This window comes from Enoplosus armatus, chromosome 15 (genome assembly GCF_043641665.1).
Source record: "Enoplosus armatus isolate fEnoArm2 chromosome 15, fEnoArm2.hap1, whole genome shotgun sequence".
In the NCBI taxonomy this organism is placed as follows: domain Eukaryota; kingdom Metazoa; phylum Chordata; class Actinopteri; order Centrarchiformes; family Enoplosidae; genus Enoplosus; species Enoplosus armatus.
The window spans coordinates 10,284,193-10,294,784 of NC_092194.1; the positions used below are offsets into that span (position 1 = coordinate 10,284,193).

Here is a 10,592-nt window from a genome sequence, read left to right on the forward strand (position 1 = left end):
AGTTATGGCTGGTTCTTGTGACATCACCTCTGGAAAAGAGACCGTTCGAAAAACAGCTCTGACGTTTGGGTCAACACAACAGGCGGCATGTCGAGGTTAATATGTAACGCTCAGAGCACACTTGCACTTTGTCTCCCCAAATAATAGATGGAGCTTTCAGACGTAATCTTGCCCAAGTGGAATGGTATGTATGACAGATAGTTAATCGTGGAAAAAAATATTTTTCAGTCCCAATTGAATACTGGATTTCAAAACAATGTTTTTGTAGATGGGTGAGTTATTGTGTTACTGTTCAATGTGCTTTTTAAAGAAATATCTTTTGACATCGACTTGTCTGCATGTTTCAGGTTGTGCACCAAAAACCCTCTCAGGCTCAAAATATGGCGGCACACAAAATGAAGATGGGATTTATTTTCATTTTAACCTACATGAGCTTCCTAGCTCCTGTCCACCAAGCACACCTTCCAAATGCCACCATCTCAGATCTTTCCTTCAAAAATATGGACTTTGCCATGAACCTTTACAGGAAAATATCCAGCTACCACGACAAAAACATCTTCTTCTCACCTCTGAGCATCTCTACCAGCTTTGCTGCTCTCTTAATGGCTTCTGATGGTGTTACGCACGAGGAAATACTGAAGGGACTCAACCTGGAGCAGCTGGAGCGGGACGACCAGCCAGAACTTATCCCAAAACTCTTTCAACTCCTCAATGAGAACATCACACAGAATGGGTCACTGAAACTGGAGCAAGGCATGGCTCTCTTAATACGGCAGCAGTTTGGGGTGGAGAAGAAATTTGAGGACCAAATCAAGATGTTTTTTGATGCTGATGTTAAAAGTTTAGACTTTGCGGACTCAAAAGGGAGTATCAGCTTCATCAATGAGTACATCAAGCAGAAGACGGATGACAAAGTGACAGATATGATTTCCACCCTGGATGCGATGACCCAACTCATGTTAATCAACACAATTTTCTTCCAGGGTAAGCTGAATCAGTCATAGTTCAGAACTTCACCTTGGATTTATAACTGTGCTTTGACTCTTAGTGTCCACAGTTAAACTAACAGTATTATTTCCTCCACAGGAGCCTGGCAGATGCCTTTCAACCCCAATTTCACTGAAAATGCACCCTTCTACATCGACAACTATAGTGTTGAGCAAGTGCCGATGATGTTTAAAGAGGATAAGTTCTACACAATGGACGATGATCCTCTTGGTGCCAAAGTGCTGAAGCTACCTTACCAGACGGACGTTTCCATGCTTATCCTGCTACCTGACAAAGGCATGGACTACACTGCAATTGATGATGAGATCACTGCTGAGAGGTTCCTCAGCTGGATCAAAAAGCTGCAAAAAACGTAGGTGCTCAGGCTCTTCTTTCTTTAGCTTTTTTACTATTTTATGGTCCGTATTCTGTTTTATTTTAGCTATTATTATCTTCTCTGGAAAGGTGCTGTAAAAAGCCCCCAGCAACAAACATGCAAATACATGATATCAAATAGCTACAGCAACAGATAACAAGTGAGTCTACTTCACACGGCCATGTCTTGTTTACAGCAAACTGGAAGTCAACATGCCCAAATTCAAGATGGAGCAGTCGTATTCCCTGCACAACCTTCTACCAGATATGGGCATGGCCAGTGTCTTCGGTAGTTCAGCCAACTTGACAAAGCTGACTAAGGACCAAGGCATCAAAGTGTCAGAGGTTAGTTTTCACTTTCACCATGCTGTAGCAACATACTTGCAAATTTTCCAACCTCTGCGGATTTTGAACTTTTATGTCTACTGTGAAATCGCAGATGCTGCACAAGGCTGTGATTGAGGTGGATGAGGCAGGGACCACTGCAGCCGCTGCCACAACAACTGGCATTATTCCTTACTCCCTACCCAGGACCTTCACTGTCAACAGACCATTCTTCTTCTTTATATACCACGAAGACACAAACTGTCTGCTGTTCATGGGCAGGGTGATCAACCCCACCAGAAACTAACAGTCATGACTGTACTGTTTGTGTTGGGAAGTGTTTGCACATGACATTGAGTTTAATCAGGTTAAAAAAGGCTATTTTGATGCATTTCTTTAATTTTAAATTTGGCTTAAAATGCCTATTAATAAAGAATTTTAAGAAGTATGTCTTTCTTTTGGGTTTAATCAAATCATTTCAGCTTTTGACACAAAAGTGTCCAAAACTCATACTAAATAAGAGCAGCGTTGGGTTTATACATGTGAGCGCCACAGCAATTTAATAACTTTTCATATAATGAGTAAATGAATAACTTAGTTAGATTGCAGTTGTCAATCAAATACGTCAGTACCACTTTCCAATAAGGCACTATTTACGGGATTTGGACAACAACCTTTAAATATTTATTAACATTACAAACTGCACACTTGGCTATTGCAAAAGCCATTAACCCATGACTTATTTATATACAGATGATCTGCAAACTTTAATGATAGCTTATTAGAAAATGAGAAACACAACCCTTTATTAATGACTTATTAACAGTTATTTATAACTGCATATATCTCTGCAGATGTATTTTCAGACTTGGTGGAAACTCATGAACATTTGTTAATGACTTGACGGCTCACCAGCAAGAGATTGTTCACAACCTGGTAACATGGAAGTTGTTCTTATTAATGGATGTTAACTGATGTATTATTATTCATCAATAAAGTCATTACTTAAAATCTATAAACCTTTTATTAAGGGTGGTACCAATACAGCCAACCTTAATTAGACGTGTCCCACTGAGCTTAGTCAGATTAGAAATGTCTGAAGGTATTACTTTCTCTGAATCGTATTAATATGGGATTTCATGAAGATCACCAGATATCAGGCTATTGATGTTTTCAAATAGAGGATTTTAAGATGTTTGTGAATGTGATTTGCTGATAAGACAGGATCTGACTAAACAAATAGTAGCAGGAACGACTTGTTACTCCCAGTGAAGAATAAATATATTCAGGTAACCTTTGAACGGCCGCGTCCTGCAGGAGAGAATCACTGTATCTTTGACTGTAACTGCTGTTGGACAAATAAAGTTTTTCAAACCACGTGACCAACACTGTCATGGCTGCGCCCTCGTGTCATGCGTGGTTGTTATCATTTGTAACACGATTTTGACATTTCGAAAAACCACAGCCAGTCAAGGTAGTACTTGTTTTGAATGGTTTTTACTTATACTTTTTGTATAGTTGTTTACTGTTTACCAGCCGATTGAATCTGATATATTTACGAGCATTTTTTACGTAGTTGCAGTGGCTCGGCACCCAGCTGCTAGCTAACTTCACACACACGCTTTTAACAACTCAGTTTGTGGGAGACAGTTTAACATATTGGCCTAACTGGGCTAGTTTATTTATTTGTAGGAAAATGAAAATAAAGAAGATGAAGCCGAAAAATAAACGTCTGCCCTCCGGACTGAAGAAAAATGACAAACGGAGCATCCATTTGAAAGGCAAATGGAAAGCTGTAGAGCTTGATCCCAGTATCTTCTCCGAGGAGGGCTTGGAGGGTCTGGTGTGTTTTGAAGAACTGACAAATTACCGTCTGTTAGACTCCGAGAAGACTGCAGCTAAAGCAGGAAAAGAAGTGGAGAAGAAGAAGAAGAAAGCGAAGAAAAGAAAAGCCACAGAGGAAGAGGAGACTGGAGAGAAGGTAGATGTGGAGAGCAAAGATGGAGAGAAAACAGCTGAACCAGCCAAGAAAAAAGCCAAGAAGAAGAAGAAAAATAAGAAACTGACTGCACAGGAGTCAGTCCAACCAGAAAACATTTCTGCAGAAGTGACACAGGAGGATCTAGCTGAGGAGGGAGGGGAAGATGAAACAGCTAAAGAAGACACTGTAAAAGAAACGGCCATTTGCTCAGAAACCCATGCCCAATCAAAACTCACAAAGAAGAGCAACAAAAAGAAGAAAAAGAAACAGAAGCAGCAGATAGAAAAGGACACAGTCCCAGAGGAAAAACCAAACCTGGAGCCTCTATCAGAACCTCAGGCTCAGGAAAAAGAAAAATCCACTCAAGATAAAGTGACAAAGCCCCCCAAAAAGGAGCAAAAGAATTGGACTAATGCAGCACTTTCTGGCTCTAATGACAAAAATGCTGATGTGGGTGCATGGAAGAACCTGTTTGTTCCTGCTCCTGTGCTAGAGGCACTGAGCAGTCTTGGATTTGGTTCGCCGACCCCTATTCAAGCCCTGACTTTGCCTCCAGCTATCAGGGATCGTATGGATATCCTGGGGGCGGCTGAGACAGGTAAGAAAAAATACTTTTGCTCTTTTAAGTTGCTGTTAAAGTTTTTGTCCCGTAACAATCTGTCGTCATATTTCTGCATGTGAAGCTAATGTGAGCACTGTCATTACAGGAAGTGGAAAGACATTGGCCTTTGGCATTCCCATGATCCACACCATCCTGGAGTGGAGGGCCGGTTCAGAAAAGCCTGTTGATGACAGCACTGAACCAACCACAGAGGTGGAGAGTTTGTATTTACCAGATGTAGATGAGTCCACAAAGTCGAGAGACACAGCTGAATCCACAATGGAAGAGGACAACATGGAAGCTGAGGAAGAAGATGGTGAAAGCATCACAGAGCAGGATCAAGGTGACTCAGATGAACATGACAGTGAAGAAAAAGATGACGACGAGAGGCTTGGATGTGTTAAAGTAATCGAAAATGCGGACTTGGACTTTGACCCCACAGCTGAAGCAGAAGAAAAACCTGCTGGTAGTCGGAGTCAGCCTCTGCTTGGTCTAGTGCTCACTCCCACCAGGGAGCTGGCTGTTCAGGTCAAGCACCACATTGACGCTATCGCAAAATTCACAGGTACGTCATAAAAGTTTAACGATTTTTTTTGAATGAATTAAAACAGAATCATGAAAGTCAGAATACTAAAGATGTCACTCTTGTGCAGACATCAAGACAGCGATAGTGGTGGGAGGAATGGCTCAACAGAAACAAAGAAGGATGCTGAAGCGAAGACCAGAGATCATTATTGCCACTCCAGGACGTCTGTGGGACCTGATCCAGGAGAAGCATCCACACCTGCTGAACTTGAGACAGCTCAGGTAAATCCCAATTTGCACCTCTTTTTTTGTAGGATATGGTAAAAATAAGAATAAAATAGAATAGAAGAAGAATATTTTCACATATCGTTATGTATCAAGATATGGCCAACAGGCAAAATCACAGATGAAATAATCAAATTCAGTACAATAAACTGCGTCCCACTGTACTGCATTACATCAGACAAAGGTCATCACTCATGTAGAACAAAAACTACAATAACTTCTTCAAATTTTAATTTCTACTTTCTTACTTTTTAACACAAAAAACATACAGTGTATCCCCACCTGCACGCCCACTCAGTTTAACTTCTTGGGCACAAAATAAGGGGGAAAAGAAAACAACGATTATCAGTGGAGGGGATGAGGGGGTGATCAGGGATTTCCAAATTGTGTAAAAAGTTTTAGAGAGCCCTCAAACTTGATACAGGTCGGTATATCATATTTGTTTTTAATTACAATATGCTTCAATAATTTGGACAACAGATTTTGTAAAACGAAGCCACTGAAAGTCAATAAAAAACTGACTGTAGTACTGAATTCTCATTTATTCATCAGATTTTGACAAACAGAGTAATTGGTTTTGGCTCTTGAAGGGCAGGGGGATGACAAATGCTTTTTTACAGCAACATGCTGTTTATGTTTACACTGAAAAATAAATAAAAATATGGAGTGTGTTTTGATTTTTATAGGCCGGTCAGGATGAGGAACCACATTAGCCAATTTTCAAATGTGACTTCCTTCCAGAATTTAGTGCATTTGTTAGCTGTTCATGCGACCTTTTATTAACTACTCTTGTTTGTGTCATTCCACAGGTGCCTTGTCATTGATGAAGCAGATCGCATGGTGGAGAGAGGCCACTTTGCAGAGCTGGAGAGTCTTCTGGAGATGCTGAACACCGTGCACTTTAACCCCATGAGGCAAACATTTGTGTTCTCGGCCACTCTGACCATGGCTCGCAGCCTGCCCACCCGCCTCCTGCAGAAGAAGAAGAAGAAGAATCTGGACCAGAGGAGCAAGCTGGAAATCCTCATGGAGAAAGTGGGGATCAGGTCCAAACCCAAAATTGTTGACCTGACGAGGAAGGAGGCAACTGCTGAGACGCTGACAGAGACCAGAATCCACTGTCAGAAGGAGGAGAAGGATTTCTACCTTTATTACTTCTTGCTCCAGTATCCTGGCCGCACCATGGTGTTTGCCAACAGTATAGACTGTATCAAGAGACTGAACTCCCTGCTGGTTATCTTGGACCGTACTCCACTGCCTCTTCATGCCAACATGCACCAGAAGCAACGCCTCAAAAACCTGGAAAGGTTTGCTGAGAGGGAGAGGTGAGTGTGCACACACTTGCAGTAGCAGTCTGAAGGTATTTGCCTTAGGTTGGGACTTCATCTAGTAATCGTGTGTATATGATGAAATATAAAACCTGTTAACTGTAACTAAGGGCTTTAGGGTTTCATCTGGTTTGTGCGAAAAGTCCTGGAATATATTTCCCATGATTAGTTCCATCATTGAGTTTTATGATATATAAGTGATATATTTACAGAATATGTTCAGTGGAAGTTAAAAAAAAAATAGAATTACAATCATTTATCACATTGAGATGTACTTATTTTAATCTTAATTATTAATTTGGTAACTAAGAGGCCAAGTTGTTTGCAGTTCTTGTCATTAATAGTAACCCTGTGCTCACTGTCATAGAACGTGATATTCACACCTTTTTATTATTAAGTAGTAGTGAAGGAAAAAAATCTGGCATCTCTTCAGTGGCACATTCCTTTTATCAACATAACATAACATATTTCTGTCTCAGACACCTCGCCACTTACTGAATTGACTCTTGAATTTCAAAATGTTATTCAGTTGTGTTCTGCTGACTACTGATGTGGCAGCGAGAGGACTGGATATCCCCAACGTTCAGCATGTTATTCACTATCAGGTAAGCCTTTTTTGACTTCTCCATAGCATTTATAATTTTTAACTGAAAACCAGTTACCTATATTCAAACAACATGAGTATATCTTATAAAAACAAGGGTGCTGATTAACTGTGACACTAACCAGGTTCCCAGGACATCTGAGACTTACGTCCATCGAAGTGGCAGAACAGCAAGAGCCACCAAAGAGGGTCTCAGTTTGCTGCTAATAGGCCCGGACGACATGATGAACTTCAAAAAGATTTACAGGGCTCTTGGGAAGGACGAGGATCTTCCCATGTTCCCCATAGAGATCAAATGTATGGAAGCAATCAAGGTGAGATCCAGCATTAGGTCCTGCCTTTTTGTGCCATTAAAGAGATCATATTTGGTAGTTTATCGTCGAGTGTGTGTCCCTCCACAGGAGCGGGTAAACTTGGCCAGACAGATAGAGAAGATCGAGTTCCACAATAGCAGGGAGAAGCACCACAACTCCTGGTTGAGACAAGCAGCAGAGGCCCTGGAGGTGGACTTGGATGATGATCTTTTACTTGGTAAGACCCAACAAAGCACACAATCTCTTGTAACATGTTCAGTTTAATGACAAATGTTAAATACAGACAACTGAATATGCGACCTATGTCCACAGGCAGAGGAAAGGATGAGGACGATGACAGAGAGCAGCAGAAGATGGTAAAGGGGATGAAAAAGCATTTGAAGCATTTGATCGACCAGCCTATATTCAAGAACCTGGCAAAGACCAAGTACCCCACTCAAATGGGAAAGCTTTCCCTGCCTCACCTGCCTCTAGCAGGGATGGAATCTGCCCTCACCAGTGTTTCAATACAGGGGGAGAAACAGAAGTTAAAGAAAGGTGTTCAACCACGGCAGAAAAAGCAGAAGAAGAAGAAGGAACAGCAACAGCAGCAGCAGCAGTGACATGTGAATTTAAAAAGGCCATCTTTGACAGGATTTATGTAAACATTGATTTATGTATTCTTTTTACATAAATGAATTTAAATACTTCTTGCACAATGTGCAAAAATTGTATTTCCAGATGCTGTTGAATCGCTGTACACTGCAAGATTTTTATAAAAATCTGTTTTCACAAGTTTCTTAAAGCCCAGTTGGGATTTTATTCAACCAAAGTCTATATTCCTGAGTTGAGCTGAGTCCTAGTGGATCTCTGGTCAGTGTTGAGGTCGTGGGTAGAGAATGTTATAATGTGACGTTTGGTAGAGGAGGTGCAGGGAGGGTTCAGCACCCTCTGGAATGATGTGGTGAGCCAACTGCTGCTCATCACCTTCCATGGAGACAATGTGGATGCAAATGTCCAGGGCCTGTGAGAGCGCCAAGATGTCCACGTGATCACACTCCATCGCCATGGCCTCCACTTCCTGAATGAAGAGAAAATGAAGACATTACCAAACCTAACAGTTTAAACTTCACTTAAAAGATGACCTACTATTTTTTTCACTAGATGGCAGCAACACTTTGTTACTAACTTGATGACAGTAGACTTGTAGGTTGGGCGCCTCGACAAAGTTGCGGAAGAAGTCGGCATGGTTTTGCAGGTGCGCTGAAGTGAGCAGCCTGAGATACTGCACCACGCTGTCAGACGTCATCTGCTCATTGAAGAGCCTGAGCAGCCGGTCTTCCTGCTCATCAGCCTGGCACTGCTCCACCACATTTACGACCTTCAAGAGAACAGCAACAATTAGGTATTTTCACTTATTGATTTCACAAAAACTCCTCTTCCCAGTTCTAGAAGTGGGTCTTGAATACTTTGATTTTCATCTCCCTGCACATTTTTAATAAGCAGAGGGATCTAATAGCAGACTAATCACACTTAGTAAGGAGCTCCTCATGTAAGGACTTGGAGGTTCCAAGGTGATATGGTGTCAGATCAGTGGGCCCTCCCTATTTCAGTCAGCTTCCGTCAATGTAATTAATTACCAAACACATGAGAGATGTGAGATTTCAGCTGGTTACAGTTTTTTTCCATATATATAATATGTTTAACTTTAAAACTCTGCATGAAGATGCAGTTAAAAGTGTGGACTGACAATCTAATGAAAGGGTAGATTCAAGTACAATTACAATATATTTGGAAAAGTGACTTTTCTATCCAGAGGATTTTCTGAATGAAATTACAGCTGACTCAACAAACGCCCACCATAAAAACATTCTCATAAACCTAACCTATCCAAGTTAATACTATTGCTTTATCCATGTTCTACTATATACCTCATGCTATGCCTATAAGTGTGTATTATGTCAAATACTAAGGACTGCCCAAAGGCCCAAACTGGATTTTTGAAGATAAAATAGGTCCTCTGCCACTTTTCCCTCGACAATGTGATCGGCTTGTCTTGTGCCTAACTTTGTTGCATTGTTTGACATGAGGTTATTTCTGATTGGTTCATTCCTAACAATAAACCTCCCTTAGTGTTACTTACTTCTGAGCATTTCCTTTATTTCCCAGGCTTATTAAGAGTTTGTGCCTTACTGACCTAATGCTACCTGGTGGGTAATGAACAGGATGTGACTGTAAAAGGAACATGCATTATTTACTGTGTTCAGGTGGTGCTTGAAGGAACTCTCTTCAAATCCCGCAGAAGACAAGTCTTTGCAGGTTTCAATAATTGTTTCCTTAAATCTGAAAGTGAAACCAGTAAGACAAGACCACCTTAAATTTGAAGTCACTTCAGTTTGGACAAGTGATGGCAGTGATGATGATGATGCTGATGATGATGATGATGATGATGATAACTTACCTCTGCAAAGCCCTGGCATTGTGTAGGACTGACTCCAAGTGTGCGAAGCAGAGGGCTCTGTAGAAGCAGTTCCCGTCCCCGCTCACTTGTCTCACGGAGGAAAACTGGGTGCTTAAATCCTAACAAAGGACAATGGGTGTCATTAATATGCGGCGGACCCGTTAATTTGAGAGGGGCGGCTATGACCCCCTGCAGTAGCCTACACCACCATACCCCACCCAAGCCTACTTTATATTTGGCACCCGGCGTTTGTTCAGGAAACAGCGATGAAATGTCCTCTCTGCCTGAGACAAGACCGCCAGCCTCCATCTGTCGAGAAACAAACAGCGTTACTATCCGCGAGACCAAACAGCGGTCTCGAGGGTCGACCGGCCACACGACATACCTTCGTATTTCAACAACATGGAAACAACGTAAGAAAACGTAATTACAGTTTGGCAAGACTCCGTGCGTCAAAGCGGCGTGTCAAAACATTGTTGCAATTTTATTTCCATTTTTCTGAAAACCGGATGTTTGCATGTACCACGTGTCGTCTTAAAGGGCCAGTACATGGTTTGTTGAACGCTGGAGTCATGCCTTCGCACGTGACTTTTTGAAATCGAAAAACTCGTCAACCCTAAAAATGAGTCTAAAAATAGAAACCAGTGTAATAATCCATGTTAGCTCAAAACATGGCAACCCACAATTAGCCTATTATGGGACACGCTTCTCTCTGTTTCCATTGCTGTAAGGTCAGCTGGCATGAGAGTCATCAAGAAATACTCACGCCCATAAGTAGAAAAATGAGCAAAACTTAAATATGAAAAACTTTGTGTATAAGTAAAATCC

General features: G+C 41.4%; 3 protein-coding genes across 4 annotated transcripts; 2 read left to right on the top strand and 1 right to left on the bottom strand.

The window, feature by feature from the left end:
* Window positions 1–147: 147 nt before the first annotated feature.
* serpina10b (serpin peptidase inhibitor, clade A (alpha-1 antiproteinase, antitrypsin), member 10b) lies at window positions 148–2,059 on the top strand. Its single transcript, XM_070920913.1, is given in 6 exon segments — window positions 148–184; window positions 348–358; window positions 360–984; window positions 1,087–1,360; window positions 1,560–1,707; window positions 1,802–2,059. Coding segments are annotated over 6 exon segments (1,287 nt in total). The 3' UTR covers window positions 1,994–2,059.
* A 1,323-nt stretch (window positions 2,060–3,382) lies between these two features.
* Window positions 3,383–8,065, top strand: ddx24 (DEAD (Asp-Glu-Ala-Asp) box helicase 24). The gene is made up of 8 exons (XM_070920140.1): window positions 3,383–4,265; window positions 4,375–4,833; window positions 4,922–5,075; window positions 5,888–6,403; window positions 6,936–7,011; window positions 7,136–7,324; window positions 7,412–7,541; window positions 7,637–8,065. The coding sequence occupies exons 1-8, from the start codon at window positions 3,383–3,385 to the stop codon at window positions 7,924–7,926; spliced, it is 2,697 nt and encodes an 898-aa protein (XP_070776241.1). The 3' UTR covers window positions 7,927–8,065.
* LOC139297462 (ubiquitin thioesterase OTUB2-like) lies at window positions 7,567–10,257 on the bottom strand. 2 transcript variants are annotated; one of them, XM_070920142.1, is made up of 6 exons: window positions 10,196–10,257; window positions 9,993–10,073; window positions 9,765–9,883; window positions 9,562–9,646; window positions 8,493–8,684; window positions 7,567–8,384 (listed from the first exon to the last, which is right to left on the bottom strand). In XM_070920142.1, exons 2-6 carry the CDS (start codon window positions 10,071–10,073, stop codon window positions 8,178–8,180), a joined length of 684 nt encoding a protein of 227 aa, XP_070776243.1. In that variant the 5' UTR covers window positions 10,196–10,257; the 3' UTR covers window positions 7,567–8,177. The 2 variants fall into 2 exon arrangements, with proteins under 2 accessions (XP_070776243.1, XP_070776244.1); XM_070920143.1 differs by lacking the exon at window positions 10,196–10,257 and having other exon boundaries at window positions 9,993–10,085.
* Between the last annotated feature and the right edge of the window lie 335 nt (window positions 10,258–10,592).

What these genes read in the sequence shown, in the direction of transcription:
- ddx24 (XM_070920140.1), top strand. Translation starts at nt 3,383, where the DNA reads ATGAAAATAAAGAAGATGAAGCCGAAAAATAAACGTCTGCCCTCCGGA. An exon ending in AGGTTTGCTGAGAGGGAGAG is followed by an intron (nt 6,404 to 6,935) that starts GTGAGTGTGCAC and finishes AATGTTATTCAG; the next exon opens with TTGTGTTCTGCTGACTACTG. An exon ending in AGCATGTTATTCACTATCAG is followed by an intron (nt 7,012 to 7,135) that starts GTAAGCCTTTTT and finishes GACACTAACCAG; the next exon opens with GTTCCCAGGACATCTGAGAC.
- LOC139297462 (XM_070920142.1), bottom strand. Translation starts at nt 10,073, where the DNA reads ATGGAGGCTGGCGGTCTTGTCTCAGGCAGAGAGGACATTTCATCGCTG. An exon ending in CGCCGGGTGCCAAATATAAA is followed by an intron (nt 9,884 to 9,992) that starts GTAGGCTTGGGT and finishes GTCCTTTGTTAG; the next exon opens with GATTTAAGCACCCAGTTTTC. An exon ending in TCAAGCACCACCTGAACACA is followed by an intron (nt 8,685 to 9,561) that starts GTAAATAATGCA and finishes GTTCTCTTGAAG; the next exon opens with GTCGTAAATGTGGTGGAGCA.